Source organism: Suillus subalutaceus, assembly GCF_016647625.1.
Source record: "Suillus subalutaceus strain FC151 chromosome Unknown DFJ58scaffold_2, whole genome shotgun sequence".
In the NCBI taxonomy this organism is placed as follows: domain Eukaryota; kingdom Fungi; phylum Basidiomycota; class Agaricomycetes; order Boletales; family Suillaceae; genus Suillus; species Suillus subalutaceus.
The window spans coordinates 253163-277975 of record NW_024540251.1 but is presented as its reverse complement, the minus strand read 5'-3'; the positions used below and the strand labels follow the sequence as shown (position 1 = coordinate 277975).

Genomic DNA, 24813 nt, shown 5'->3' with positions numbered 1-24813 from the left:
TGGTGGGAAGACTGACGCTGACGGAGGTTGGAGTGGTTGTACTTTTACCTCTTGCGAGTACAACAGAGAGACAGTAGCAAGGAGAACTAATATGATCCCTTTTGACTCGTAAACGAGTGTCTGTTCGAGGAAAACCTCTTTCCCAAATTTGAAACGTTTGATGGTACGGCCTGGGAACGCCCTTTTGAAGGTGGCATTTTGGCCCAAGCTTAAGTCGTCCATATTAAACCGACTCTTGGCACTTCCGAAAGAAGAGAGCAGACTTACTTCTGACCGGATACTGAATGTCAGACCGTGCAGGGCAAGAGAACAGGAACAAGTCCCTCGGTCACACCATATGTAGGTTACAGTAGGTCGCAAATCGTTGGTTGGTCCACTTGGAGTGATCAGCGAGGTGCCGATCTATGACGTGATTTACGTCGAGATTGTCGGATGAGCCCGATGATTTCAAAGTCTGGTCATAGTAGAGATGCCCGTATCGAGTGACATACAGCTGCATGCATATTATTTACATACACTGCTTGGGTAGCAAACTCAAAAGTTTTTCAGCGTAACATGCGCGCATATTATATAATACAGGCACGCATGTTTCCCTGAAGCGAAAACCAAAATGTGAATATCAAAGAGAGGGGCAACTGCTTTTGTACATATCCGGCGTGCTTCGCACGAGCTGGCCATGCGTATGAGTATTTGGAAACGGAGATCGGCGTCCTGGTGTACACAGACATATAAGTCTGTGACCCGCAGCTACTATTATGCGCGCGTCGAATTTTTTTACCGTATGCATACTGATCCATTTTGGGATCTGTGTGGGCTTGCTACTTACCTACAAACACCGTCGAGTCAGAGTCGCATGTAATAAGCTCCACCATGCTATGACATATCAGCTAGAGGAATTTTACCTACCGAACCCATCGAAGATCACTAGAAGCAAATCATTGCATGATCGAGATTATGACTCGAGGCGGCCCAACTAACACGTTGATTCGGAAGGGCTCATGTCGATTCGTATCCCCCGTGGGAAAATTTAGTTACATACGCGTTCTTGTTTGTCGAGGAGGTTTCTCATTTAAATGTCATGAGTTTGCCATCACCTGCAGCATCACCTTCCTTAAAACCAACAGAATTGATTTCCGCAAGTCGAAAGAGACAGCGGTCCCAATCTATGCAATCAGATTCTTCATCTTCTATAAAGCGCTCTGCTTCAGAAGGCCCCTCATCAGCTACACCCGTCCCTATCATGACAGATCCTATATCTTCCATTGATTCTCCAAGAGTCCACGAGATTGAAATTGACGCTTACATGGCAGAGCAGGGTGAAGATGTCCAAACTCAACCAGGTTCTCTCACCATCGAGCAGAAAGTGGCACGTATCAAATACCTACGTGACAAGCCTATGGTCGCGGGCGACACTTGGTATATCATATCTCGTCAATGGTTCAGACATTGGGAGATCGCTTGCGGAATATTGTCAGACAAGTCACTCGAGTCATTGCAGGAGAAGGATATCGGTCCACCAGACAACTCCTCTCTATTTGACTCCCAGGGAAATCTTACCTCAAATCTAGTCGAACAAATTGACGTCGAGTTCTTACCCGAAGAAGCTTGGTCTGAGCTTGTGGCTTGGTACGTGTTACTTCTCGACTTCATTCACTGCTTCATATCCCTTCAGGTATGGTCAACCGATCAATCCGCTCCCGCGATCCGTTATAGCCAAAGCCTTTCTGCAAACCGCCTTGGAACTTCGTCCTCCACGTCTCAAGGTCTTGGTACTCAAAGATTTGGGTCCCGATGCTGATATCGCAGGACCTCCGTATTCCTACGTTACTGTCTCTATCAAAGATCCAATGAAGACCCTTTTTAAGGCGCTCGTCTCTGCTGTCACCGCTCGCAGCAACGTTCCTTACAGAATCTGGAAGATTGAACCCGGCGAATTCCTCGGTTCTCACTTTCCCGCATCGAAACTCGCATCATGGGGAGCAGAGCTAGTGAGTGAAGGGACAGACAAGACAGTCGAGGACAACATGATAGAACCGGAAGATCCTTTCGTGGTCGAATTTCAAGAGGATGGCGTTTGGATTGTTGACGCTTCTCAGGTTGTGCGAGCACCTCCACCTTCAGCAGTACACGTACCGCCACCCCTCTTTAGCAATGACAACGATTTCTTCAGCCGTCTGAGTACCCAACGAACACCAGCATTTCAAAACACTCAACCTTTTCGCACGCCGTCGCCGTCGCGGCGAGGCTCTTCATCCAAGGCGAAGGAGTCAGCAGTCGTTCCCTTCAAATCATTCGGATTTTCAAAGGGCAGCAGTAAGATTATCCAAGAACCTGGCACCCTCGGTCTGGGAAACATGTACGCCTCGTTGCCAAATAGCAATTGATCCACTGACACGAGCGTAGGGGAAATACTTGCTTCATGAACTCGGCGCTCCAATGCCTCGCGCATACAAAAGAATTGACTGATTATTTTCTTTGTGAGTATTTCCCTCGGATGGTGGTCAGTAACGCTAACATCTTATCATAGCTGGCGTCTACCAAGAGGAACTCAATCCCGATAACCCGCTTGGCATGCACGGTGCCATCGCAGAGGCATTTGGGCTTCTCCTGCATCGTATCTGGGCACGAGATTCAACGAGCACTTCGTACTCGCCGCGCGAATTCAAGTCGCAGCTGCAAAGATTTGCCCCTCAATTCAGCGGATACCAGCAGCACGACTCACAAGAGCTGGTTGCGTTCCTACTGGATGGACTACACGAGGACCTCAATCGCGTCCTGAAAAAACCTTACGTCGAGAAACCAGATTGGGAAGGAGGCGGTGATCTCGAACTCGCCAAATTAGCTCAGACGTCTTGGGACGGATATATGAAGCGCAACGATAGCGTTATCGTCGACCTCTTTCAAGGCCAATACAAGAGCACTCTGGTGTGCCCTGAGTGCGAGAAGGTACGTATTGCGCGAACCTTTACCACTCTCCGCTGAGTATCGTTTTTACAGGTTTCTATCACATTCGATCCATTCATGTATCTCACACTTCCTCTGCCCGTGAACAAAAAATGGTGGCACGTTATCCATTATGTTCCGTGGGATCCGTCCCTTCCTCATAGGAGGGTAAGATTTCGGTTCTTTCCTTCATTCGTTTCGCTAAATACAACATACCAAAAGGTCCCCGTCGGGATAGGTCGCAACAGTTCGTTCAAAGATCTGAAGAATCTGCTTGGTCGATGGATGGGAGTTAGGCCTAAAAAAGTCAGTACAAACTCGCACACTATTGAGGTTCTCTGCTGATCACTTGAACTCCAGTTGCTAACCCTCGAAGTGTTTAATCACCGTTTCTACAAGAATCTCGATGACAGCATCATGTGCGGCGATATGGCCGAAAATGATCAGATTTTCTGTTTCGAACTGCCCTGTAATTCGCGCCAGAGTCGCTCATACAAGCCAAAGGATAATGATCCTTTCATCCTTCCCGTGATTTTGACGGATGTGGTCCCTGCTCGTCCCTCCTACTCCAATTATTCTCGTGGTACAAATAACTTTGGCTGTCCATTTATCGTGGTGGTCGAAAGAGATCAAGCAGAATCTGTCGATGCCATGTATGATGCTGTCATCGAACGCCTACGACGATGGACGGTCCACGAAAGGGACTTGTATACCTGGCAAGCCGATCCTTCTCCCAGTGATGCTGTCACGATCCCCATCTCAACAGTCTCACCCATCGACTCTGTCGCAGAGATCAAAGAGAATGGGGACGTTAGTGAAGTTGACGGGATGGTCATCGAAGGCGACATCGCAGATCAGAAAGTTTTCGCCGATGATGATTCTGGGATGGATCCTGACGCATATATCGTTGGCACAAAACAAGGCGTCTTCAATTTGCGCCTTTACACTGGCTACAAGGATTACACCGCAGGTGGCTATGGTTCCAGCAACGGCCGATCCGAGCAGTGGGAAACCCGCATTGAAGACGTCGAACCGGGAGCTCCATTACTGAAGGAGGGTGACGCTTTCCTCTGCGAGTTCGATGAAAACATGAAGTCGTACTACTTTGGCACCTCTCAGTTCGAGAACTCGCGGTGGGATGAGTGGCTGCCTTTCTTGCATCCTGAGTACTTGGCGGCGAAGGAGGCGGCTACAGTACAGAAGGCGAAGGGGATAACACTTGATGATTGTTTGGCGGAGTTCACGAAGCAGGAGCAGTTGGGTGAAGATGACTTGTGGTACTGCCCGCGTTGCAAGAAACACCAGCAAGCTACGAAGAAGTTCGACCTTTGGAAGGTCCCGGACATTCTTGCTGTGCACCTCAAGCGTTTCAGTAACAGCCGTACCCTTCGCGATAAGATCGACATTTTCGTCGACTTCCCTGTTGAGGGTTTCGACCTTACTGCTCTCGTTGGTGAACGACAAGTGGGGACTAGGCTCGCGCAAAGTGGAGTCAACATCAACGAGCTTGGCATTAGAGATGTCGAGGAGCCTCTCATTTATGATCTCTACGCCGTCGATGAGCACATGGGGGGACTTGGTGGTGGGCACTATCGCGCGTATGCCCTCAACCATGTGACAGAGCAGTGGTATCACTTCGATGATTCGTATGTTACGCAGTCTGATGCCAGTCATGCAGTGGTAAGTTTAATTTCTGTTCTTTTTTAGCGCCAATTAATCATCTTCAAAGAATTCCAACGCCTATTTGTTGTTCTATAAGCGTAGAAGCAACGCTCCGTTGGGGGGCAAGACTAATGAGAAGATAGAGGAAGCCAGTCGTAAAGCTGCCGCCGAAATGGAGGAAGAAACTGCTGCAGAACCGGAGGTGCAGCTGCCGACACCACCCAGTGAAAGCGGCGCAACTCCCTTTCCCTTTCCCTCGACACAACAGCCTAGTAATGCTGGATACCTCACGCCACAATCCAACACAAGGTCGACTCCTACGTCATCGCCACCTCCCCTTGATGATGGTGATCCGACAACGTTGGAGACGCAGAGTGATGATCTGATTGCTGAGGATGGTCTTACTCTTTGTCCTCTCGAACTCGCGTCCCATCAGTTTGATTTCCCTGACCCGTCAGTGAGGGCCTCTCCGACGTCCTCAGTCGAGGTGGAACCTGACTATGATGACGACCCCCCGCGCAGTTCGCTATTCTGCGCGCACGCAAATATTGACTCTTGGGTTGGTAGTAGTCAGAATGGTCTACCCTCACCAGCAGTTTCTGATCCCGACATTAACCCATTTTCCGACATGAATTTGCAGAAGAGTGCTGATGATAGCATGGACATTTGACGGAATACCACGATTATAGAACTATGAGCTGTAATTTACCTGCATAATCCCGTATCTTAATTAGTTACTACTTAGAACGTTTTCTTTCACACCATAGAGGCGTAGGGCGTGGGTGATACCCGCTTGACTTTCACAATAAGCAACCTTCCCCGTTCCACCATAACCAAGGCTCGCTACATGAGCAGGCTTCATCCAGCGTTGCTCTATCTGACGATATATAACCCGACTTTACGTCCTAGTGAAGAGGTGTCCAAAGACGATGAGGATGCAGAAGAGCAAGCACAGATCCTTTTTTACACTTCACAGGAACGCGCCACTTCGCGCGACAAGATGCTAAGGCAGGTTGGACTTGCCAAGGCGCTCGTAAATTTCTCTGAGTAGCAGTCCCAGGTTTTCCCCCTTGTGCAAGATACTCATCACTCAGTAGAATATTCCATCCGACCGACTCTTGCCACAATGTACATTCCCAGTCGAGAAGGATGATAATGCTCAATCCCGAGCCTGACTTCTGGATTCACGCAGTACGCCGACTCTCGATCTGTTGATGCGCTCTCATGCTAGTTTTTGCCAGGCAGTAGAGCTTGCAAAGACTCCGCGGATACCTTTGCCTAAACCCAAGGATAAGGTCAAGGGTAACGGAAAGGGAAAGGGAAAAGAGAAGGAGCAAGCAAGCGCGCAACCCTCTTACGACTGTCACGACGGCTCGCTTCACGATTACGCACTTCGCGCTCACTTGCTACGGGGATACGAGCAATTCAAACTTACGCATGGGTCCTTCACCTCGATCTTGAATTCCCTCGGGCAAGAAGCATTAGAGTTGCAGCTAGAAAGATTCTTCACTGTATGGGCGTGGTCATGGGATTTAAGCAAGAGTTTTGAGTTGAACGACGACCTTGGTGCGTTGTGTCTGGGCATCGCATATCTATCGCTGACTTGCCAATTTGACTTAGGCTTGTCGCTTCATCCGTTATACCCCTCTATTCTACCGCTACTGGATACCTTTTCGTCGCAGTTACCAGCTGGACTGGATGCGTTATTTCTTTCTCCTCCTCACGTGGTTCCGTCCACAAGATACAGACAATCTAATCATCCACCCGCACTCTCGCGACACCTTCTCTCTCTAATCCCACGTCATTTACCACGCCACGAAGCGGATGATCGCCCGGAAGCCTCTTCACCCACTGAAAAGGGAGCGACTACAAACACGGCAGCTAAAGAAGTCGGTCCTGGCGGTAATTCCTCCGGTGGGTTCCTGGGCATGCCTTCTAGTCTCGCTATGAGTATGGGTGTTCGGAACTGGAGTTGGCCCGGGGCGTTGACGTTTGGGAAGGGCGCTGAACGAAAATCGCCTGTGACAGAACGAGAAGAAACCAAACCCAATCCCTCCGTGGCCGAAAGTGCAAGCACTGTGACAGAAGTTGACAGGGGCGCTTTGGAGGATGCGATGTCCTCTGCTGATATACATGGCCTGCTGGAGAAGGCAAATGGTGGATTATCTGTCACAGATCCTGATGCTGCACATGAAAGGCGTTCGGAGGTGGACCACAGCGGAGACACTCCACGACCTTCCCGAGTCCCATCACTGCTTCCCGCAGATGGCTCATCTGCATCCTCTGAGAGACCTGATCGTTATCGTCAATTGGACTTCGCTTGTACTTTCGTGTTTCTACCTGAAAGCGATGACCCGTTGGAAACTCGCCGAAGGCAAGTTATACATCTAAGAGTAAGCACAGTCTCGTACTCATTCTCCCTTGCGTTCACATTACCTTGCTAGTGTCAAAGCTTGGCCGTGGCTATCATAGCGGATGCTGATAATGTAGAAGACTACGACACACGTGTTATATCTGAAGCTGCATCTCAAATGCTACATGACGTTGAGAACCTGATTGCTGCAGAAGCGACGCGGTACGTACAAGTACTTAGAGGAGAAGAGCAAAACTCACAAGGGTACGCGCAGGGTTTCCGAGATCTTACCTTCGGCCACGAAGATTTTGCAGCCCAAAGATAACTATCTTATTAGTTTTGACCACTTTACGACAGCCAGTCCTGACTTCGTTGCGAAGTCGGATCACCTATACAACGGAAAGCAGCTATTGGAACAGTACGTATTACGCCTTTTCTATTCCAGTATAATCTTGACGGCCTTGCAATAGGGAATTACACATCACCGAAGTTTTCTCTCGAGGCCAACAACCACAGCACTGGCATGTTTCGAAAAGAGACAACACCGGCGGGGAAGAATCGGAGGTTTTCCTCGAGGTTGCTCGGAAGGAGACGAGTTTACCTGACGTGGATAATATCCTTCAAAGGCTTCAGTTACACTCATTCTAGTTTGTGTTAATGTCCCTCCTTCAGGCTAGCAGACATTGTTTTGACTGTCGTTTATCTGGTCGATGATTCGTGATCAACTTACGAATACCTATAGCCTAGCCATAGTAATTATATAAAACCCGTTAATCGCACCCATTCTCTGTCAACTTCCTCGCAACCAAGCTTGATCTGAATCATATTTCACAACGTTGGTCGATACGTGTCCTTGGTCAAGCTTGACGGTTGATTTTTTAAACACGTGACTGACGCGTTCATGCGAAGCGCCGATTTAAATCAACTAATTAATCTATATACGTAGAGCTCGTCTCAATTATAATTTGAGTGTCCAATTTACGTGTATCACCACTTAGCACTTGCCAAGATGATTTTTAGTACGCCTACTGTCTTCAGCTGTACCGCCCGCGTCACCATCACTGGATACCTTGTCGCAATGGGATTACTTCCCACGCAGGCGGCCAACCCCCGACCCTTCGCCCCTCCCTACAACCCCACATTTCCCCTTCAGGCCTGTCTCGCCGCTACCTTCTTCAAGCAAACCGTCTTCGACACCACGCGTCAGGAATTCTACAACGCAGGCGACCGCCTTTCCATCGGCGCTGCAGTCGCAAATTTCTGCCTCAAGACGGCCTGCCTGGTTCTTGCCTCACACAGAACCACGAAAAAGATACTGAATGGCGATTTCACCCTCGACGACAACCCACCACCCCTCGCTAGCGACATCTATACACCCGCTCCGTCAAGAATCCAGAGGCACAAGCGCTTCTCCATTGACTCGTACACGGCCCTTGTGGCCGACGATGATAACTACCTCAAGGATTCCGGCACCCCCACAACTCCAGAACTTCTTCTTGCAACCGCCGACATACCAACAGTACCTTTTTCCTTCAACACTAATCTACAGTCTATCACCATTCCGCCAAAGCCTCCGGACACCGTGCGCATCGCCAACCGGCGCAAACAACAGGTATGACATCTTCACTAAATTTAACTTTAACGCTCATCTTACTTAGCATTCTGCTCGTCTGCGCGCCGCCCGAACATGAACTTACCTTGGTGAGCAATTTCTCATGACGTCCGCATCGCTTACTCATTTCAAACAGGCCACTTCCAGCAACTCCATGACGAGATCCTCGCCGACAAAGCGGCTCTCATCGATGGCTGAGCTCGGCCTCACATCCACCCTGGCGCCCCCAGACTAGAACGGTACAAACTAATCCACAACACTACTCGCATCCCGCCGAAGACGCGTACCCGCCTCCCTCGCTGTCCCCTACGACCAGGAGCTTCACCACCCAAGAAGTCGAGGCCACCGCCCACCGCTCGCGGTCCCAAACACACATTCTAGCCTCAGTCTATTCTGCTTCCCTCACCATGTAACGCTCTCTTGGTTTTAAGTACGATGCTCATCTCAGTTAGCATTGTGCTCGCTCGCGTGCCGCACGCGCACGGACTTACATGGGTGTGCAATCTCTCATGACATGCGCATCGCTTACTAATTTCAAATAGGCCATCGCTAGAAGTTCTTTTTGTCTCCTAGTGTCGTGAAGCTACTTTGATAATCGATTGCCATACCCTGAGAAGTCGCTAGAAACGTGCGACTCTAAGTCCTAGCTGCAGATCCTGGTAGTACTGTACGAAGGACATTCTACCACACATATTATCAGCATCCATTCCTCGGACACCTGGTAGAAGTCTGTACATCTTGACTCGGACCTAATCGTGCACTGCGCCTAACTGCACGTGCACATCCTCCCAACCGCATTTTCTACATGACATGTATGTTCAAGTCGCCCAGCTATCGGTATGTTGGTCCCGCGGCATCCTGCCATATAATCTGCCCAGAGGGCATGGGTGGCGGCATGATGTGTCTATGCTAGAGGATGGCCATGGGACCTTTGCGCGGCGCACGAACCAGACATTCAGATCTGCTGTCTGTGAAGACACATGGGCCACGGATGACACTTCGCACTCGAACTATCATTTGTTTCAATGCAGCTCTTTGACATCTGCAAGGTACCATGCACGCAGACTCGGATACCGCAGGACAAGATAGACGACAATATACTACATGTTGATACACAAGAAATGTTCTATAGTAGATGCAAATTCGTACAAAATTTTACGAGCCGCGCAACGGCAATCACTGATAGTACAGAAAAGGATCACAGATCTTCGATAAACTCCTGACGGTGGAAGGCGTCAAGGTGCGGAGCCAGACCATGAGCCAAACATCGAAACAACCCAGGCTAGTATGAGTCAAACGCCGCCGCCCATAACTGTAACATTGTCATCATAGTCCTGTTCCACCAAGGGTTCACCTGCTGTGCTCTGGCAACCTCGGCTCGGCACTTCTGTTTGGTTTGCCTCTCCTGCTCAGGTTGCTTCTCTTTCTCGGCTTCGTTGTCGAAGCGCGTCCACTCATCAACGTACTCCTGACACACGACCTTCACACTGTCTCCCATATCCACTGCGTTAAACCCGAAGCACTGAGAGCGCCCAGGTTTCCAGGCCGCTTCGACATATCCTGAGAAGAGCTGTTTTATGGTCTCCCAGATAGTCATGGCAAACCAATAACACTGAAACTTCCACAGGTGGTAGTCGGGAGCATGGCGGTTTATAACGAATAAGAGAACAGATATCTGGGTGGCCGAGGGGCAGGATGTGGCGGAGAATTCGAGGGTGCAAAGTGTTTTGTACGAGCCATATCTGCCACCCAGGTACGTTTCCCAGTGTGAGTGAACGGTGTTTGAGGTGATTAAAACAGAATCAATGGCGGAAGTTTGTAAAGAGGTTGGTGAAATCAAGGAGGAAATTTGTAAAGCTGAAAAGCTCGACGAATGCATGATCATGGAACGACCGTCCATTTGGTATGGGTTTAGAGCGCGTTCTACAATCAGACGCGCGGTCGCAGGCACTGAGGCATTCCAATGACGAAAATACAGCACAATAAATTCATGCTCTTTGCCTCTGGTAGCTTTGCAAAATGTGAGCCGCTCAAGGACACACCGCGGGGGGAAGTTGCTGTACAGGAGCACCTTCCTCCATTCCGCAACGGTAAGTTGAGTCTCGCCCAAGGAAAACAGACCTGGGACATCAGTAGGATATTCCATGGAACGAGAGCAAGGAGTTCACGAAAAATGGGACCGTACTTCGAGAGCATCACAAATTGATAACGGTTTAAACACGATGCCCAGAAGGCAGTGATTTTGCACAATGCGTTTACAGCAAGGTAGGCCTCATGTATGTGTGACCGTGACGGGTGGTCCAGATTATCGGATTACGTCCAAATCAGAGAGAGCCTAGTCTGAATGATTGAATCCCTTCAAGACTTCAAGTTGCCACATGAAACCGAAGTCTAGATCTGACACTTGAAGCTTGAAGCTTGATTCTTTTATCACGAGCCACTCAATACAATACAGTATAAAACGTACCGTATATATGTACTTGGTATTGCGCTCTTGAAATCAATCTTGTATCTGCCAGTGGTTACTTGAACGTCTGATGGTTTCAACTTTCCCCACTTGTGCCTTATACCGCTGAAAGCCTTTCGCTTCTCATACTCGTCACACGGTCACAGTATGACTCAGTCTCGAGCCACTCCACGATGAGATCCTCGTCAACTAAGCGGCTCTTGTTGATAGCTGGGCCGATGCCATGGCCAAGCTCGGCCTCACATCCACGCCGGCACCCCAACTAGAGCGGTACAAGCCAATCCACAACGCTACTCGCATCCCGAAAGACGCGCACCGGCTTCCCTCGCTATCCCCTACGACCGGGGGCAATTCACGAGGTTGAAGGCTCCCGCTGGCCACCCACACACTGTCTCTAGTCACCGCCTATGTAGCATTTCCGCAATATTCGATGTCAGAGGTCCCCTACGACCGAATCCTGCAACAACCTATTGGTCTCTCAAAAAGTTGAAGATCACCACTGGAACCCACCGCTCGCAGTCTTGCACGTACCTCTAGTCTGAGTCTTTTCTGTTTCTCGTTGTTCAAAGTTCTTTTGCCTTTTACCGACGTGTACTTGACAGACAATGGACTAGTTTATACTTTCGTGTGCGCAAGTGAAATGTGACTCAGGCTGGCTACCCTCTTTCTCTCCTCAGCCTCTTACTTATAAGTACAACGTGGAGAATGCACAGCTGGTGCCACCGTGTCATACATGCTTAAATGTCGTGTCGTTTACTGGAATTTCTGTCGCTTGGTTGGTGAACCGAGGGAGGAGATTTTCGACATTCTCCCGATACACGATACAGTTGACCGACCTTTGTTCGGCACTTGTTTGAAAGCATTACAGATGCGATTGCAAGTGCTGCATGTCCCTCCCGAAGTTGTGACTCAAGCTCCAGCGAACAAGACTCGGATACATAAGACCCAGGCAAAGTAAGTATCTGGGATTTACCAATGCGCCAATGTCATTTCCACAGTTCCAAAGATTTATGGTCATCAGTCAAGCAGAAATGACAGTCTTGGAACTATCCCATGTTAGTGGGGAGTCAGATTCATATATGTGTGCGTAGCCACTGTACAGGAGGTCTCCCGATCGTTCTTTCCATTCGGGTGAGACATTCCTGGCCCAAAGCCTGCAAACGAGCGTTCGAATTGGAACGGTCTCCGACGGATGAAGTTTGTGTAACACATCCCTATCTGGTAGTCGAAGTTCAAGTCAATGATCCCCTGATTTGTGAAATTATTGTATCGTGTGGGAATTCCTCAAAAAAAACAAGAACGGAAAACTGACTAGCTGATTCATGCCAAGTTCATTTATATATATTTTTAGCGGTGCGCACTGTGACCGTGCGAGATCCAGCAGGTCTGCTGTAAGCTCCTGTCGTCTGTGAAGAAATATATCGCCGATGCGAAAGGAGCTTTGATCCAAAGGGCAAGCCAAAGGTCGACAGTCCCGTCGAACACGGGTAGACCCAGAAGAATGGAAGGAATACGCTCGGGTGAAAGGATAAATGGATTTCAATCGTGTCCGATTAGGGTACAAAGGGGGCCCAGCTGGATTGGATGTCGAGCTAGGGGTTGGGGTTAGTCGTAGTGATTGTTAAAGCTAAAGGTTGAGACGTACTTGCTAAGACTTTATACCTCAACGTTCAACCTTTCGATGGACTTGCACAGCAGGTAGAATTTCCACCCGGTAAATTCTTCTCCGGTCGGGGGAACTGGTCAATGAGCGACTACATTTGTAGATGCGGTTCCTACCTGTGAAGCGCATGTAGAATCTTGACTAAACTCATGAAGCTGTCAAGTTCAAAGAAGTTAACATTACAGTCACACCTGCATCGGCATCGCACTCATTCTGCGTACGCCTCTCCGAAAATATAGTGCGGCCATAAGGCACTGTAGGCAGCTTGTTTCCTATTACAGGTTCAATGGTGGCGGCACTAAAGAGCAAGAACAGCAACGAAGTCATTCACAAGCGGTGTCATTTTCAACCTGACATCCGCGGATTACAAAGGGAAGACAGTCCATGCGAGTTCATAGTGTTCCCCCTTTCGCTTGCTCTTGGTTTACTGTGCTTGCTACTATCTAGAATACATCGGAACAAGTGATAATGAAAACGATAAATCTAAGCGACTCCTCTGCGTGCTCACAGATAAAATTCTGGTTTTTTAGCATTAATGCCGTACTCGGCCAACGCGGCGCTCAAGTCATCCATGGTCAGCGCGGTCCTCGTCTTATCCTAGAAGCGAGGCATTTTACGCGAGGTAGGCTAGTGAAAGACAATGACGTACCTTTGACCCTGGTCCAGTGAGGGGGCCTCGTGCACGGCCACCGACGGCGTTCGTACGTATACGGGCATGCTGGTAGGCATCGGCAGCAATATCTGATACGAACTTCTGTGCAGCGAGGGAAAGCAGGCGTTTCCTGTATAGAATGAACGTAAGGAGTCTACACCAGAAAAAGTCTTGGGATGCTCACAGCCGCACGTCTTCGCATTCAAACCCTACTCTCTGGAGATAGTAGTCTGTTACTTCATTGGGAATCTGGACAGCACTTTCAACTCCACTTGGATTACGAAAGCTACACGCGTACCAAGGGTTCATAATCGTCAAGCATAACAAGGAATTCAGCTAGAGTGCGATCCTTGCGGGCCTCTTCGGCTGCCTGACGCGATTGTGGCTGACTTGTTGGGGCTGTAGAGGAGCTTGAGCCTGCAGTCGTAGTAGTAGCGGTTTGGGAGGACTGCGGCTGAGATACATCAGGGAAAGTTCCCGGTGGGTAGTATGCGTAAGGAGAAGACTGGGATTGTGCCGTTGGCGAGTCTGCAAATGCTCCTGGCGTCGACATGATCTATGATGTAGTGAGGTGAGCGCCGGAAGAAGCCTGTCGGAGTTAGTAGGCGAGATGGCGGTAGTATAAAATATTCCCACATGCATTTTTTTTCCATCTTCATTCCATCGGACGACCTGCGATTCTGACTTGTGAGTCTTTCACATCGATCTATGTTTTTACTTGAACCGTTGGGTTCAGTACTAGTGTTGTACATGATGTTTGAGGCATTTGGCTTTAGCAGGAGCGCACCCTGCGGTGCAGAAATTTATCTCAGCTACCTTCGGGGGAGCTGCTTTGGCAGTATCTTCCCGCTTTGACTGATTCAATTCCTTTCCTATATCTGTATTGACTTACCGACGATCGCTGACAATTTTTTTCTATAGATACTCCATTTTAGCATGGAAGGCAGTCCAATGTACTACGTTTAGTTAATGCAACATGTTTAAATTTACTTCATGATGGACATTCAGTTTACGCGATCTGATGCTGGCAGCTGGCCCATGAGAGATTGGCGAGAATGTTTGCCACGAGGATGCCGACGGCCACGATAGGTATTGAATTGTCAGGGTCAGTGCTTGTAAAGACCGTTTAGAATTACATGTTGGTGCGAGCCGGAATCGAGAGTGAACGTAAGATTATGGGTTGCAATCGCCTCGAGTTCTCTTGAGTTTAGCCAACTACGGGTATCTTTGAGTGATTTCACAAGTTTCCATTCTGAAAAAGTCGTTTAAGTTGCTCGAAGGCGGCTGTGGTGAATGTTGAGTGAGTCTAAGGTGTACGTTAGTGTCCATAAAGCTAAATGTGGGTGAACTTGACGGGCGTTTACAACTTGGGCATCTATATAACAACAATATGGCCAGCCCGTCGGTCTAATGTAGGTTGACACCGGCAGTCTATCGTCGGAGCAGCATAAGACAGTCGATCATCCGAGTCCTCCATTTTAAATCCGCGTTTTTGTAAACTGAGACGTGATCTTGTCTTGGCTCCACTACCGCGGTCACGGTAACTCTTCCTACTGCCTTGATCACCACGTTGGCTCATGGCGTCCGGAATATAGGTAGTGAAACTCCGGGCTACCCTATAGGTCTCTGGTGCGTCTTGCTAGGAAGAGGAAAGGGGACTTCATCACTAAAACCAGGTAATCACGGCCAAAATCTCAACTTGAATACCTACCGCATCATACCTATATTGTTCACCTTCACGACATTTGAATCACGCCACATATGTCCCACTATGGCCATGAATATTGACGCCGAGAGCAGTATACGCGTTAGGAGCCTCACTCCTAGTATGGATAATGTAGTAGGGGGTGTCAGAAAGTCCGGGTTGTCATGCGCGGAATGTCGCCGGTATGTCATATCCGCCACTCACTTGAGAGCACTAGTCCTACTTGACCTTGAATTCGTCCAGATCCAAGCTCAAGTGCGACAGGTAAGCCCAATAAGCAAGTCCATCTACACTTCGATAGCTGACTTCTGCAGGGTATTCCCGTGTCAGTCATGTATACGACGTGGATGTGCGAATATCTGTCCAGAGGGTAAGAACTTCACTCTTATAATCTTCATTCGTTCATCCGCGACGCTATAGGGACTCTCGCCGCCACGAAAGGAAACAAGTGAGTCCATCTCGGCTGCTTACCTCCAGCTCCGACTCCGAGTCGGAATCTAACTTTAACTTATGGAAGGGTTCTCATGGCTCATGCTCAGCGGCTGTCGGAACAGGTAAAAAATATGGCAGGGAGAATCAAAGAGCTTGAAGAAGCACTTCATGAATCTCAGAAATCCAATCGTGGTAGAAGCGAGCCACGTCCTCTCCTGCAAACTCCTTCCCACTTACACGAACATGCTGAACTGCCCGAGCTTCGGACTATTTACGATGATGAAGTTCTCGATGTATCAGAAAGCATCGGATCCTTATCAATCGATGTCGATGGTCGCACCAAATACCACGGCGAATCTGTTGGGTCAGAGGTAAGGCAACCTATTCTGGTCGTTTTTGTACTAAGCCCCTGACTATATGAACCATGCAGTACTTTCAACCATTGTTTCCGGTTCGTTGAACTTCATTTTCAGAAAACAACATCGTTCATGTAAACATCACACAACAGCCTGAAGGTTATCCACCACAGCAGAGTGTCTCAACTGACCCCAAATACTTGGGACTTCCATTTGAAATCATCGATCTCTGCAATGCATACCCCTTCGGTCTGAGGGACAGTCAATATACGAAATTTCTCTTCTTGCCCTTTCTTCCTTCTCGTGAACGAGCCCTGCAGCTTATGGAGCTATATTATCGAAATGTTGCATGGATGTGAGCTCATCGTACACGTTGCAGCCGATGTTCATTAACCCACGTAACCTCAGGTTCGACGCAATCGTACGAGATGACTTCATGACAAATATTCTAACCCCGTTGTATGGCCACACCGGTTCCCCTAACGTCAACAACATCCACTCACACCGACTTTCCGTATTTTTCATCGTCCTTGCCTCAGGAGTCCTTTACGAACAATCACTATCTTCTGGGGTGCTTGCCGAACAGTACCATGCCCTTTCCCGCGCAGCACTATCTATCGATCCGATCTACCAAGATGCTACTTGCGCTACCGTACAGGCCCTCTTCATGACCTTCGGACATATCTACCAGTCTGATCGTACGAATAACGAAGGTAGGTGGCTTCTTATGGGCGTGGTGGCGAGAGTTGCACAATTGGTGAGCATAGTGCTGCGGCCGTTTCGAAGAACCAAAGAACTCACAATTACACACTGTGGCACAGATCGGTCTACGTAAGTGTATCCCCGCACCAGAACGGTGGCTCGCACTAATGGACGAATCACAGAACGCGATAACGCTGGGTGGGGTCTAGGTCAGGAAGAAATACAAAGACGACGCGTTTTATTTTGGGAAATCTACACGGTCGACGCGTGGACAGTGCGTTTTTTGATGTTCGATCTCTCTGTTTGCTGAACTGTTTCAAAGAGCATCCTCAATGGTCGCCCACCTGCATTGAGCATCAACCATACAGACTGCTGGTTTCCAGAAGACCTCGACCCCACGATCAAACCTTCAGGTACGGTTGAAATGGGATGTAAGCATCTAACAATTTTCTGTGCGAAGCGTTCCATGCCCACCCCTTTACGTGTTTTAGGGCATGCCTGGAAGGTCCGTTACTCGGCAAGCTGCTTAGGGATTTCTGTGCAACATGTCTTCAGCACACGTGTTCCAAGCTATTCCACATTGCTTGAGTTGGACCGAAAGATACGGAAATTCAGCCTGCCGTCGCATTTACAATCACCAATAGAAGCCTCAGAAGCGGGGCGTTCTTGGTCTCCAGAAGCCCCTAGGGCAATGCAACAATATGCCGCACTGTGTCAAAGGGAAGCAAGTAAGTCGGCATCATTGTGCCTTGGATCAGTGATAGACTAATGACCGACAGATCTGATGTACATCCATCGGAGCTGGTTCGTACAGGCTATTCGAGAGGCCCCTGTCAACCCCCTTGAGCACAAATATGCGCCCTCAGTCTTAGCTGTATATCGCAGTGCTTGTCGGTTAATCTCCAGCCTTAATGGGTTGTACCGAGTACATTCACAACCGACGGATCGAACGTGGTTTTTCTGGTCGGCCATCTTCTCTGCATGTGTAAGTCTATGCAGTTCACTTTGACAACGCATCTCATGTGGCGAGCAGATCGTTCTCGGAGCTATAGTGGTGGATAGTCCACAATGTACTCTCGCGTCGGATGCATTGCAGGAACTGGAAAAGGGGATTGTGCTTTACGAAGAGGGTTCGTCTCCTTGTCGGCCTCCGGCAACTGTGGTAGTACAGTTCAAGCCTTACGATTGCATTCTTTCTGACGCGTTCCTAGCCTGTCCTCCACAAGCTGCGTGAGCGTGCCTTCACCTCCCTCCAGGTCGCGCAGAGAGATACCAGACAATCACGATCCCGTCGGTCATCCATAAATTCTGATGATCCAGACGTGCTCGGACCCCGGAATAGCGGCATTACCGGCACGTCATGGCGATTCAGTTCGCCAGCTTCAAGTGCAAGCGCATCTGATTCAGACCGACAATCATCAGAACCGTCCGATGCTGATGCATCCATGTATTACGCAGCACTGGCAAATCCCAATCTCGTATTGCCAGCCACGAGGGAATTCGAACCGTGCCACGCCTCAACTTCGCAGGAGGATATCAGCGCGCCTTCACCGTTCTTTGACCCTGCGCTGCAAGCCGCAATCATGATGCCCAATACGCAGTCCAATCAAAGTATTGCAGGTCCCAGTTCGAGTATGCCTCCGCCACAACCACGACCATCATCATATCAGCAGGTGGCACCCCAGAATTTTTACGTCAACGAAGCTTATCATAATAACAACCAGGAGGAAGTTTGGCGACAATATATTAAAAACCTAGGAGTCATGAAACCCTAGTCCACGACGTCCGTCACGACTTACATTCCAGACTATACATAACCATCCATCGTATTTTCGTTAGCTGTCGCACTCTCTTTCCACGTTCTTGTCGCACACACGTTTTCGCTGTTCGTTGTCTTCTGCACATTTTTTTTCTACAGTACTTGATTTTTACAAGCTAGTTCATCTTGATTAAATTCGTGTCATCGATTGGCATGGCGTTAATTTCGGCTTGATCACGCAACTCCATCGCATGAAGGAGCGTATCTATGTCTGGTGAGACGACAAACCGCTTGTTGACTTCTCCCATGATGTGCAAGCGTTTGTTTTGCAGATCCAAGTGGACAGCTTGCTGCAAAAACGATGGCTGAGTTGCGCCAGTTACCTATATATAACTGTCAGCACGACTGATACGAGCAAAAATATAATTAGACGAACATCCATGAGGATGCCATTACTCAGGCGCATTTTGACGGCCCCGCTGCGATACACTTCGAGCTGCCCGATGACACCATCAATTGTTGGTAGTTCTTTCGTTTGTTCTGCCTCTGGTCCTGTGGATGCGCCCGCTGGATCTACGTCAGGACCTGGTGGCTTTACGTCTGCTGCGAAAGACACTTTACGTGGACGGCTATCTGACGGGGGCTCATCAACACTCATTGTCGTCGGACTGGTCGACGGGATATTGGGAACAAATGTTGGGAACGGCTCAGGGAACTGGAAGAAGTAGAGACGCTCTTGTCGTATGTCTGCGTCCTATATTGAGAATGAGCGCGAGCACCAGATGGAGATTTGGGATAATGACCTGTTCCGCTTCACCCTGGAGCGCGAAATCATCTATGAGGTCCTCGAGTTCTTCCTCTTCCTCGCTCTCGCTAAGGTCAAGGGCATTAGCCAAATCCACTTCCTCGATGTCCACAGCCTCATCTAAGATTATCTGAGTTTCAGGTGGCAACAAAATATTAGGAAAGGTCTACCTTTGTTCGTTATACCTAAAGGTGACGATGGATCCTCAATCTTCACCTGAGTGACCTTTTTCTTCTTCTTTTCTTTACGTTCTTTGCGCAAGCTTTCTGGAGCCATCCAGTCCATCTGTCTCACGTTCTCCATGTCGATAATCTCGACACCTTCGTCCGGATCAGAGTAGTAATCGTCGTCAACCTCGCTTTTGATCTCCTTCTGGACGAGGACGTTGGTCTCCCTCTTCAACGAAGGACCGGCAGCTCCAGAGAGACCAGCACCAAGAGCAGCTGCATTTCCAGGTCCCAATGGAACGATGGGTGTAAAATTGGAGCGAGGAGCGCTGCGCCGTGCTGAGGTGCCTGCAAGAGCAGGTCCCATAGCGAATGGCCCACTGGCAGTCATTTCTACTGGAGGTGGACGGGGAGCGGCACCACGACCTTCTCCTCCCCTGCCCCTTCCCCGCCCACGTCCGCGCCCTCGATCGGTAGATGCACTAGGGATGGTTGGTGGAGGGGCTTCCTGCGTCAAGTTCAGGATGGTGATAATTCGCGTATATGTACTGTACGACACATACCTGTTTAACTTCCCTGGTATTAACGTCATGAGCGACTGTGGATTTAGACTTGGCAGGGTTGACTCACTCTTTCTTTCTTCGTGATGGTAGTGTGGGCACGAACTTGAGCCTCTGTGATCCTTGTCTGGTCACATCGGAAGGCTTTTTGGCCAAACTGCCTATGGCTTTTGGTACGGACGGTCCAGGAGTGCCTGATGGCGTCGAGGACGCGCCCGTGTTGCTCGTAGATCCACCGTCTGCCATAAAACCAGATAAATATCGTGAAAAAGTCACGCTTAGCAGCGCTTAGCCCGTTATGTACTGCACAGCCACGTGTTTATCTGCATTTCGGACTCCTTTGATCAAGTACTAGCAAACGATCTGCACCACATTCAGGCGCTCAGCTGCAGTTACGCCCAATTCGCGATTTCTTACACAATGGGAGAACCGGAACACGTCAGGTCGACTTATAATGACATACACAACATTATCAGAGGAGCCTCGGACAAGATTGCGTCTGAATTCAAGCCAGACATGTTTATCGCGATCGGTACGCTAAACTCATAGTCACTTTTATTATATTTCTAATGCTCGTATTCTCCACGAAAAGGGGGAGGGTCAGTTCTGTCCCATCTATGCAGTATTATTATGATCTGAACTTAACTCTCATCCGACAGTGGCTTTTTCCCAGCTCGTGTACTGGTATGTCGCGCACAAGCGATACGGCCCGACCGACCTTCTAATCCGCCTCATACGTGGTCTCACAGCGCACATTCCTGAAAGACCCGTCAACGAAAAGGAATATCCCCATTCAAGCCATCGGTCTCTCACTCTATGAATCTCTTCCTGATACAACTGCAGAGCAGCTCGGCGGCGAAGTTATTCGCACCCAGTGGCTGTACGGCGTTATCGATTATACACACGATCTAATATTAATATGGATAATCTCGACAGAGGACCAGACCCGGGTAAAACGTTGCTCGGGAGACGAGTGTTGATCGTTGTAAGCTTTAACTCCTCGGTTTTTATTATATGAATCCAATCGATAATCTGATCAGGACGAAGTCGATGATTCGCGCAAAACTCTCCAGTAAGAACTCGACAAAAATAGTTCTTGTACCTGACACACGCTCGTCCTATCTACTCTGCAGATACGCATTGAATGAGCTCCAGAAAGATGTTGAAACAGAACTTCAGCTGCTTCCAGAGTCTGAGCGTGACTCGAAACGCACCAAGTTTGCGGTCTTTGTGGTGCACAACAAGCTCAAGCTAAAACTTGGAAAGCTGCCACCAAATATCCCGTGAGTACCACGACAAATGTCAATTTCACATATTTTCACATATTTTCCACCAGATACTTCGTAGGTGCTGATGTGGAGGATGTGTGGTAAGATTTAGCCCTTTGACTTCTTATGAGAGTCTAACCGAGATATAGGCTTGATTATCCGTGGGAAGCTATGTGAGTGTCCTTTCCTAATCTTCATTGGTGATGAATGATTCAGCGTATTTTTTCGACCTCAGTGATATCGAGGAGCATGACCGTTTGGCAAAGGAGGACAAGGAGAAGGAGAAGACTACATGACAGTCGATGAGCACTAAGATTAGAGACAAGATGTATTTGCCCATCCTGTTCCTATAAAGTATTTACTTCTGGGCCACGTCCGTGTCGTGATCAATTTCACTTGTGCAAAAGACTCTCGATCCGTGTCATCATGACATCTGTCCATGATTTTTGACATGCAGATGGACTTGAAAACAGAACTAAATTTTAATCCGAGAATTGGTATTAGCAAACACTGCCATTAATTGATGAATCAAAATACTAGCTAGCAAGGCGACAGGAAAGGAGGCCTACAAGGAATAAACTGCAAATTAACTTACCTAGCAAGGCGACGGGAAAGAGGCCAACCCCAATTCAGCCTGGAGTCGCCCGCTAAGTAAGCCTGACTCCACCATAGGAGGACGGAGCCTGAAAGGAATTGAAATTACATGTGAAAGGTGCGTCGCGACTGCCACGACCTGCACCAAATTTTGTGTATGCTGTCGTGCAGCGGTCTTAGTATCGGTAGCGAGGACAAAAGGAAATGTTTGCTTTATTGAAGCAAATAGTTTTTGGGTGGAAACCCCGATAGCGGCTCCAACCTGCAAGAGTGCCGGGGTGAGCTGCGATTCACATGGTAGTGGGAATGAGAGCGACGCAGCGAAGTGAACCTCATCCCAGATTGTGAGAGCCGCAGAGCGACACTTCGAGGTGAGGAAATCGGCATTGGAAAGAAGAGGTAGAGCTTGAAGGCATCCACGTGAGCAATGTTCCGGGTACCTACGTGAGCAATAGTACAGGCATCCACATGAGCAAAAGTGCGGAGATCCACGTGAGTAAAAGTGCGGGGATCTACGTGAGCAAAGGTGCGGGTAAGAGCAATGGGAGAGATAGGGTTTAGAATGCAGGGCGCATCAAGGTGAGTAGATAATTCTCTCCCCTTATCAGGTTCCCTGCCCAGATAGGCGAGAAATCGGACGAGTTTGTAACGGTAAACTTTCTGCATGAGTAAATTTGAGAGGGCGGCTCGGAAGCGTTTTCGGATGCCCTCTACTATGGCCTGCTTCCTCGCCGGACTTGTCTTCATTGCAAGGATCTAGGCCCAGCCCACTGAGCCGAACATTATAACATAGCCTAGAAAATAGAGATCAAGCAAATCAAGATTTTCTAGGGTGACGAAAAATTTCAGAGACAAGAAGAAAGAAAAGCAGAAAGCAGCCGCAGGTTTGAGCCTGGCAGCACCGTGTGGTGCGGAGACAAGAGAGGCCACGTGCTGCACTATCGTTGTGACAAAGTTATCATTCGCTTCGGGGTAGCACGCCGAGTGGAGCGACGTCGCTCGCGATGACGCTAGGTATCACGCGGTCCGTTATTAGCCTAGTGCACGTAAATAAAATTAGACCCAAATAATTTACTGTTCACGGTGGCTGACGAGTCGCGTTTTTTTTCTGCACGATCATACTTCCGACCAAGACTCACAAGGTTGACTTCTGCCAAGTCCTGCCAACAGTCCCCGCACTAAAGACACTGGTTCACTCAGTCTCTGTACGGCAAGGTGGTCATCCTTCGAAGTTTTTGTCGTGCACCGTTACTCCTTTAGTACGGCGAAAAAAAACAGCCATTTCCACCGTCCTTCTTTTCTTCTACATAGACTACTTGGATGGCTGAAGGGGTCGACTATGAGGCACTCCCATCCGACGCAAGCCTTGGGGTAAGCCATTTAGCTGATCTATTAGTAAAATTTGCACCAACTAGAACTACAGGTTAACATGCTCGCCGGTGCTCTGGTAAGTTCAGTTTTGGTACCCACTTCACGTATCACGCGCTGGCGTTTATGACGGATTCGCGCACTGGAATGTCTCAAGGACGCATACTGAACTTTTCGCTCAGGCTGGTATCACAGAACATGCAGTCATGTTCCCAATAGACAGCATAAAAGTAGGATCCAAGCTTTGTTCAACCACATGAGGCTGACAAGGCATTTAGACACGAATGCAAGTATTTGCCACGTCACCTGCCGCTGTTTACACAGGGATCGGAAATGCATTCACTCGGATATCATCTACAGAAGGCATGCGAGCTCTATGGCGAGGAGTCTCCTCAGTGATATTGGGTGCGGGACCAGCACATGCAGTTCACTTTGGGACGTATGAGGCGATCAAGGAATTAGCGGGCGGAAATGCTGCTGGAAATCAGTGGCTTGCAACATGTATGTGCACCATTCGTGTTCATTCCCTGTTGACCATCACCTTCTCTCCCTTCCATATTGTTTTATCCCCCGCGTCTGCATTCCAATTTCCTGGCTGTCTGCCATGTAGTCAACATGTACTCATCATCGTATTCTCACAGCACTGGCAGGTGCATCCGCCACCATTGCTAGCGACGCCCTCATGAACCCATTCGATGGTGAGCTCCCAGCTACTCGTGCCGCGTTCCCCAACCCATCACGCTTTTTATAGTCATCAAGCAACGCATGCAGGTGCACCAGTCGGAGTTCCGCTCCGTGTTTACTGCATTGCAGGTCGTGTACCGGAAAGAGGGTCTCGCCGCGTTCTATGTCTCGTATCCCACAACCCTGATGATGTCAGTCCCATTCACGGCCGTGCAATTCACAGTCTATGAACACATGAAAAAGCTCCTAAATCCATCGTGCTCCTACTCGCCCGTTACACATATGATTGCAGGTGGTGTGGCAGGCGGCGTGGCGGCAGGTGTTACCACTCCTTTGGATGTTGCGAAAACCCTCTTGCAGACCAGAGGCTCATCACATGATCCGGAGATTCGAAGAGTCGGCGGAATGTTGGATGCATTTCGTATAATATGGAGGAGAGATGGAATAAAAGGGTTTGGTCGGGGAATGTCGCCACGAATTTTGACGCACATGCCCAGTAACGCGTTATGTTGGCTATCTTATGAGTTTTTCAGTAAGTCTATCCTCTTGGTTCGTTGAACACCCACTCATGTTATTTACAGAGGTTGCTATTCGCGAGCAATGATACAATCGCGTCCTCCATAGACAGCAAGACATGGACCGTACTTGCATGATGCCACATTAGTGTCATTTCATCACTATCGCATTTTTCTCCGCTACATTACTATCAGGTTATTTCAGTCAGCTGCTATATAACACTGACAGTCTTTTGAGATCCGCATGCTCCCGCAGAGACCTGTCAGATCCAGAGGTTCAGTACAAGACCAGTGAGATTACTATAGATTGAGTCCAGTTTGCCAAAGAACCTCGGTGCATATGGCACTATGAGCCATGATAAGTAAGCGCATTCATGTCAAAAGTCATGCGACTGCAGACCTACAGACTGTGAGTATGATAACAGCTACTGTGGCTCGGCTCTCCTGACACCATGCGACTTATTGTTGATGTCCACGTTGAATATATCAGAAGGCTCGGAATTACCCACCCAACTCCCCCTATTTGGACTTCGGACTCGACGGTGG

General features: G+C 48.9%; 10 protein-coding genes across 10 annotated transcripts; 6 read left to right on the top strand and 4 right to left on the bottom strand.

Moving 5' to 3' along the window:
• Positions 1–1078: 1078 nt before the first annotated feature.
• On the top strand, positions 1079–5368 carry DFJ58DRAFT_740762 (cysteine proteinase; the record flags this gene model as incomplete). The annotated part of the gene is made up of 8 exons (XM_041387103.1): positions 1079–1626; positions 1673–2356; positions 2404–2477; positions 2528–2946; positions 2998–3111; positions 3166–3249; positions 3304–4623; positions 4673–5368. The coding sequence occupies 8 exons, from the start codon at positions 1079–1081 to the stop codon at positions 5273–5275; spliced, it is 3846 nt and encodes a 1281-aa protein (XP_041250824.1). The 3' UTR covers positions 5276–5368.
• Positions 5369–7777, top strand: DFJ58DRAFT_754584 (uncharacterized protein). Its single transcript, XM_041388010.1, has 7 exons — positions 5369–5652; positions 5703–5796; positions 5847–6171; positions 6226–6998; positions 7050–7180; positions 7233–7376; positions 7429–7777. The coding sequence occupies exons 1-7, from the start codon at positions 5453–5455 to the stop codon at positions 7604–7606; spliced, it is 1845 nt and encodes a 614-aa protein (XP_041250823.1). The 5' UTR covers positions 5369–5452; the 3' UTR covers positions 7607–7777.
• Positions 7778–7944: 167 nt separating this feature from the next.
• On the top strand, positions 7945–8997 carry DFJ58DRAFT_754580 (uncharacterized protein). The gene is made up of 3 exons (XM_041388009.1): positions 7945–8570; positions 8617–8659; positions 8707–8997. The coding sequence occupies exons 1-2, from the start codon at positions 7968–7970 to the stop codon at positions 8647–8649; spliced, it is 636 nt and encodes a 211-aa protein (XP_041250822.1). The 5' UTR covers positions 7945–7967; the 3' UTR covers positions 8650–8659; positions 8707–8997.
• Positions 8998–9755: 758 nt separating this feature from the next.
• DFJ58DRAFT_178383 (uncharacterized protein) lies at positions 9756–10799 on the bottom strand. Its single transcript, XM_041379066.1, has one exon. The coding sequence runs from the start codon at positions 10714–10716 to the stop codon at positions 9853–9855; it is 864 nt and encodes a 287-aa protein (XP_041250821.1). The 5' UTR covers positions 10717–10799; the 3' UTR covers positions 9756–9852.
• Positions 10800–13038: 2239 nt separating this feature from the next.
• On the bottom strand, positions 13039–13999 carry DFJ58DRAFT_754571 (transcription initiation factor TFIID 23-30kDa subunit-domain-containing protein). Its single transcript, XM_041388008.1, has 4 exons — positions 13651–13999; positions 13537–13601; positions 13350–13482; positions 13039–13297 (listed from the first exon to the last, which is right to left on the bottom strand). Exons 1-4 carry the CDS (start codon positions 13903–13905, stop codon positions 13205–13207), a joined length of 546 nt encoding a protein of 181 aa, XP_041250820.1. The 5' UTR covers positions 13906–13999; the 3' UTR covers positions 13039–13204.
• A 725-nt stretch (positions 14000–14724) lies between these two features.
• Positions 14725–18714, top strand: DFJ58DRAFT_178328 (uncharacterized protein). Its single transcript, XM_041379065.1, has 16 exons — positions 14725–14892; positions 14948–15239; positions 15301–15321; positions 15372–15427; positions 15478–15505; positions 15575–15860; positions 15920–15940; positions 15998–16200; positions 16254–16602; positions 16667–16676; positions 16730–16821; positions 16870–16978; positions 17039–17275; positions 17327–17532; positions 17581–17709; positions 17759–18714. Exons 2-16 carry the CDS (start codon positions 15124–15126, stop codon positions 18320–18322), a joined length of 2427 nt encoding a protein of 808 aa, XP_041250819.1. The 5' UTR covers positions 14725–14892; positions 14948–15123; the 3' UTR covers positions 18323–18714.
• On the bottom strand, positions 18403–20131 carry DFJ58DRAFT_178319 (RNA polymerase III RPC4-domain-containing protein). Its single transcript, XM_041379064.1, has 6 exons — positions 19909–20131; positions 19842–19854; positions 19282–19786; positions 19110–19231; positions 18743–19060; positions 18403–18689 (listed from the first exon to the last, which is right to left on the bottom strand). The coding sequence occupies exons 1-6, from the start codon at positions 20082–20084 to the stop codon at positions 18483–18485; spliced, it is 1341 nt and encodes a 446-aa protein (XP_041250818.1). The 5' UTR covers positions 20085–20131; the 3' UTR covers positions 18403–18482.
• Positions 20132–20133: 2 nt separating this feature from the next.
• Positions 20134–21570, top strand: DFJ58DRAFT_740758 (phosphoribosyltransferase-like protein). The gene is made up of 10 exons (XM_041387102.1): positions 20134–20370; positions 20431–20437; positions 20498–20522; positions 20588–20718; positions 20775–20823; positions 20879–20910; positions 20972–21121; positions 21175–21207; positions 21256–21279; positions 21342–21570. The coding sequence occupies exons 1-10, from the start codon at positions 20259–20261 to the stop codon at positions 21400–21402; spliced, it is 624 nt and encodes a 207-aa protein (XP_041250817.1). The 5' UTR covers positions 20134–20258; the 3' UTR covers positions 21403–21570.
• On the bottom strand, positions 21354–22626 carry DFJ58DRAFT_178312 (uncharacterized protein). Its single transcript, XM_041379063.1, has 3 exons — positions 22145–22626; positions 21702–21962; positions 21354–21581 (listed from the first exon to the last, which is right to left on the bottom strand). The coding sequence occupies exons 1-2, from the start codon at positions 22445–22447 to the stop codon at positions 21702–21704; spliced, it is 564 nt and encodes a 187-aa protein (XP_041250816.1). The 5' UTR covers positions 22448–22626; the 3' UTR covers positions 21354–21581.
• Positions 22627–22786: 160 nt separating this feature from the next.
• Positions 22787–24719, top strand: DFJ58DRAFT_754553 (mitochondrial carrier domain-containing protein). The gene is made up of 8 exons (XM_041388007.1): positions 22787–23071; positions 23124–23147; positions 23251–23298; positions 23347–23569; positions 23710–23766; positions 23820–24284; positions 24334–24613; positions 24672–24719. Exons 1-7 carry the CDS (start codon positions 23021–23023, stop codon positions 24354–24356), a joined length of 891 nt encoding a protein of 296 aa, XP_041250815.1. The 5' UTR covers positions 22787–23020; the 3' UTR covers positions 24357–24613; positions 24672–24719.
• The last annotated feature ends 94 nt before the right edge of the window (positions 24720–24813 follow it).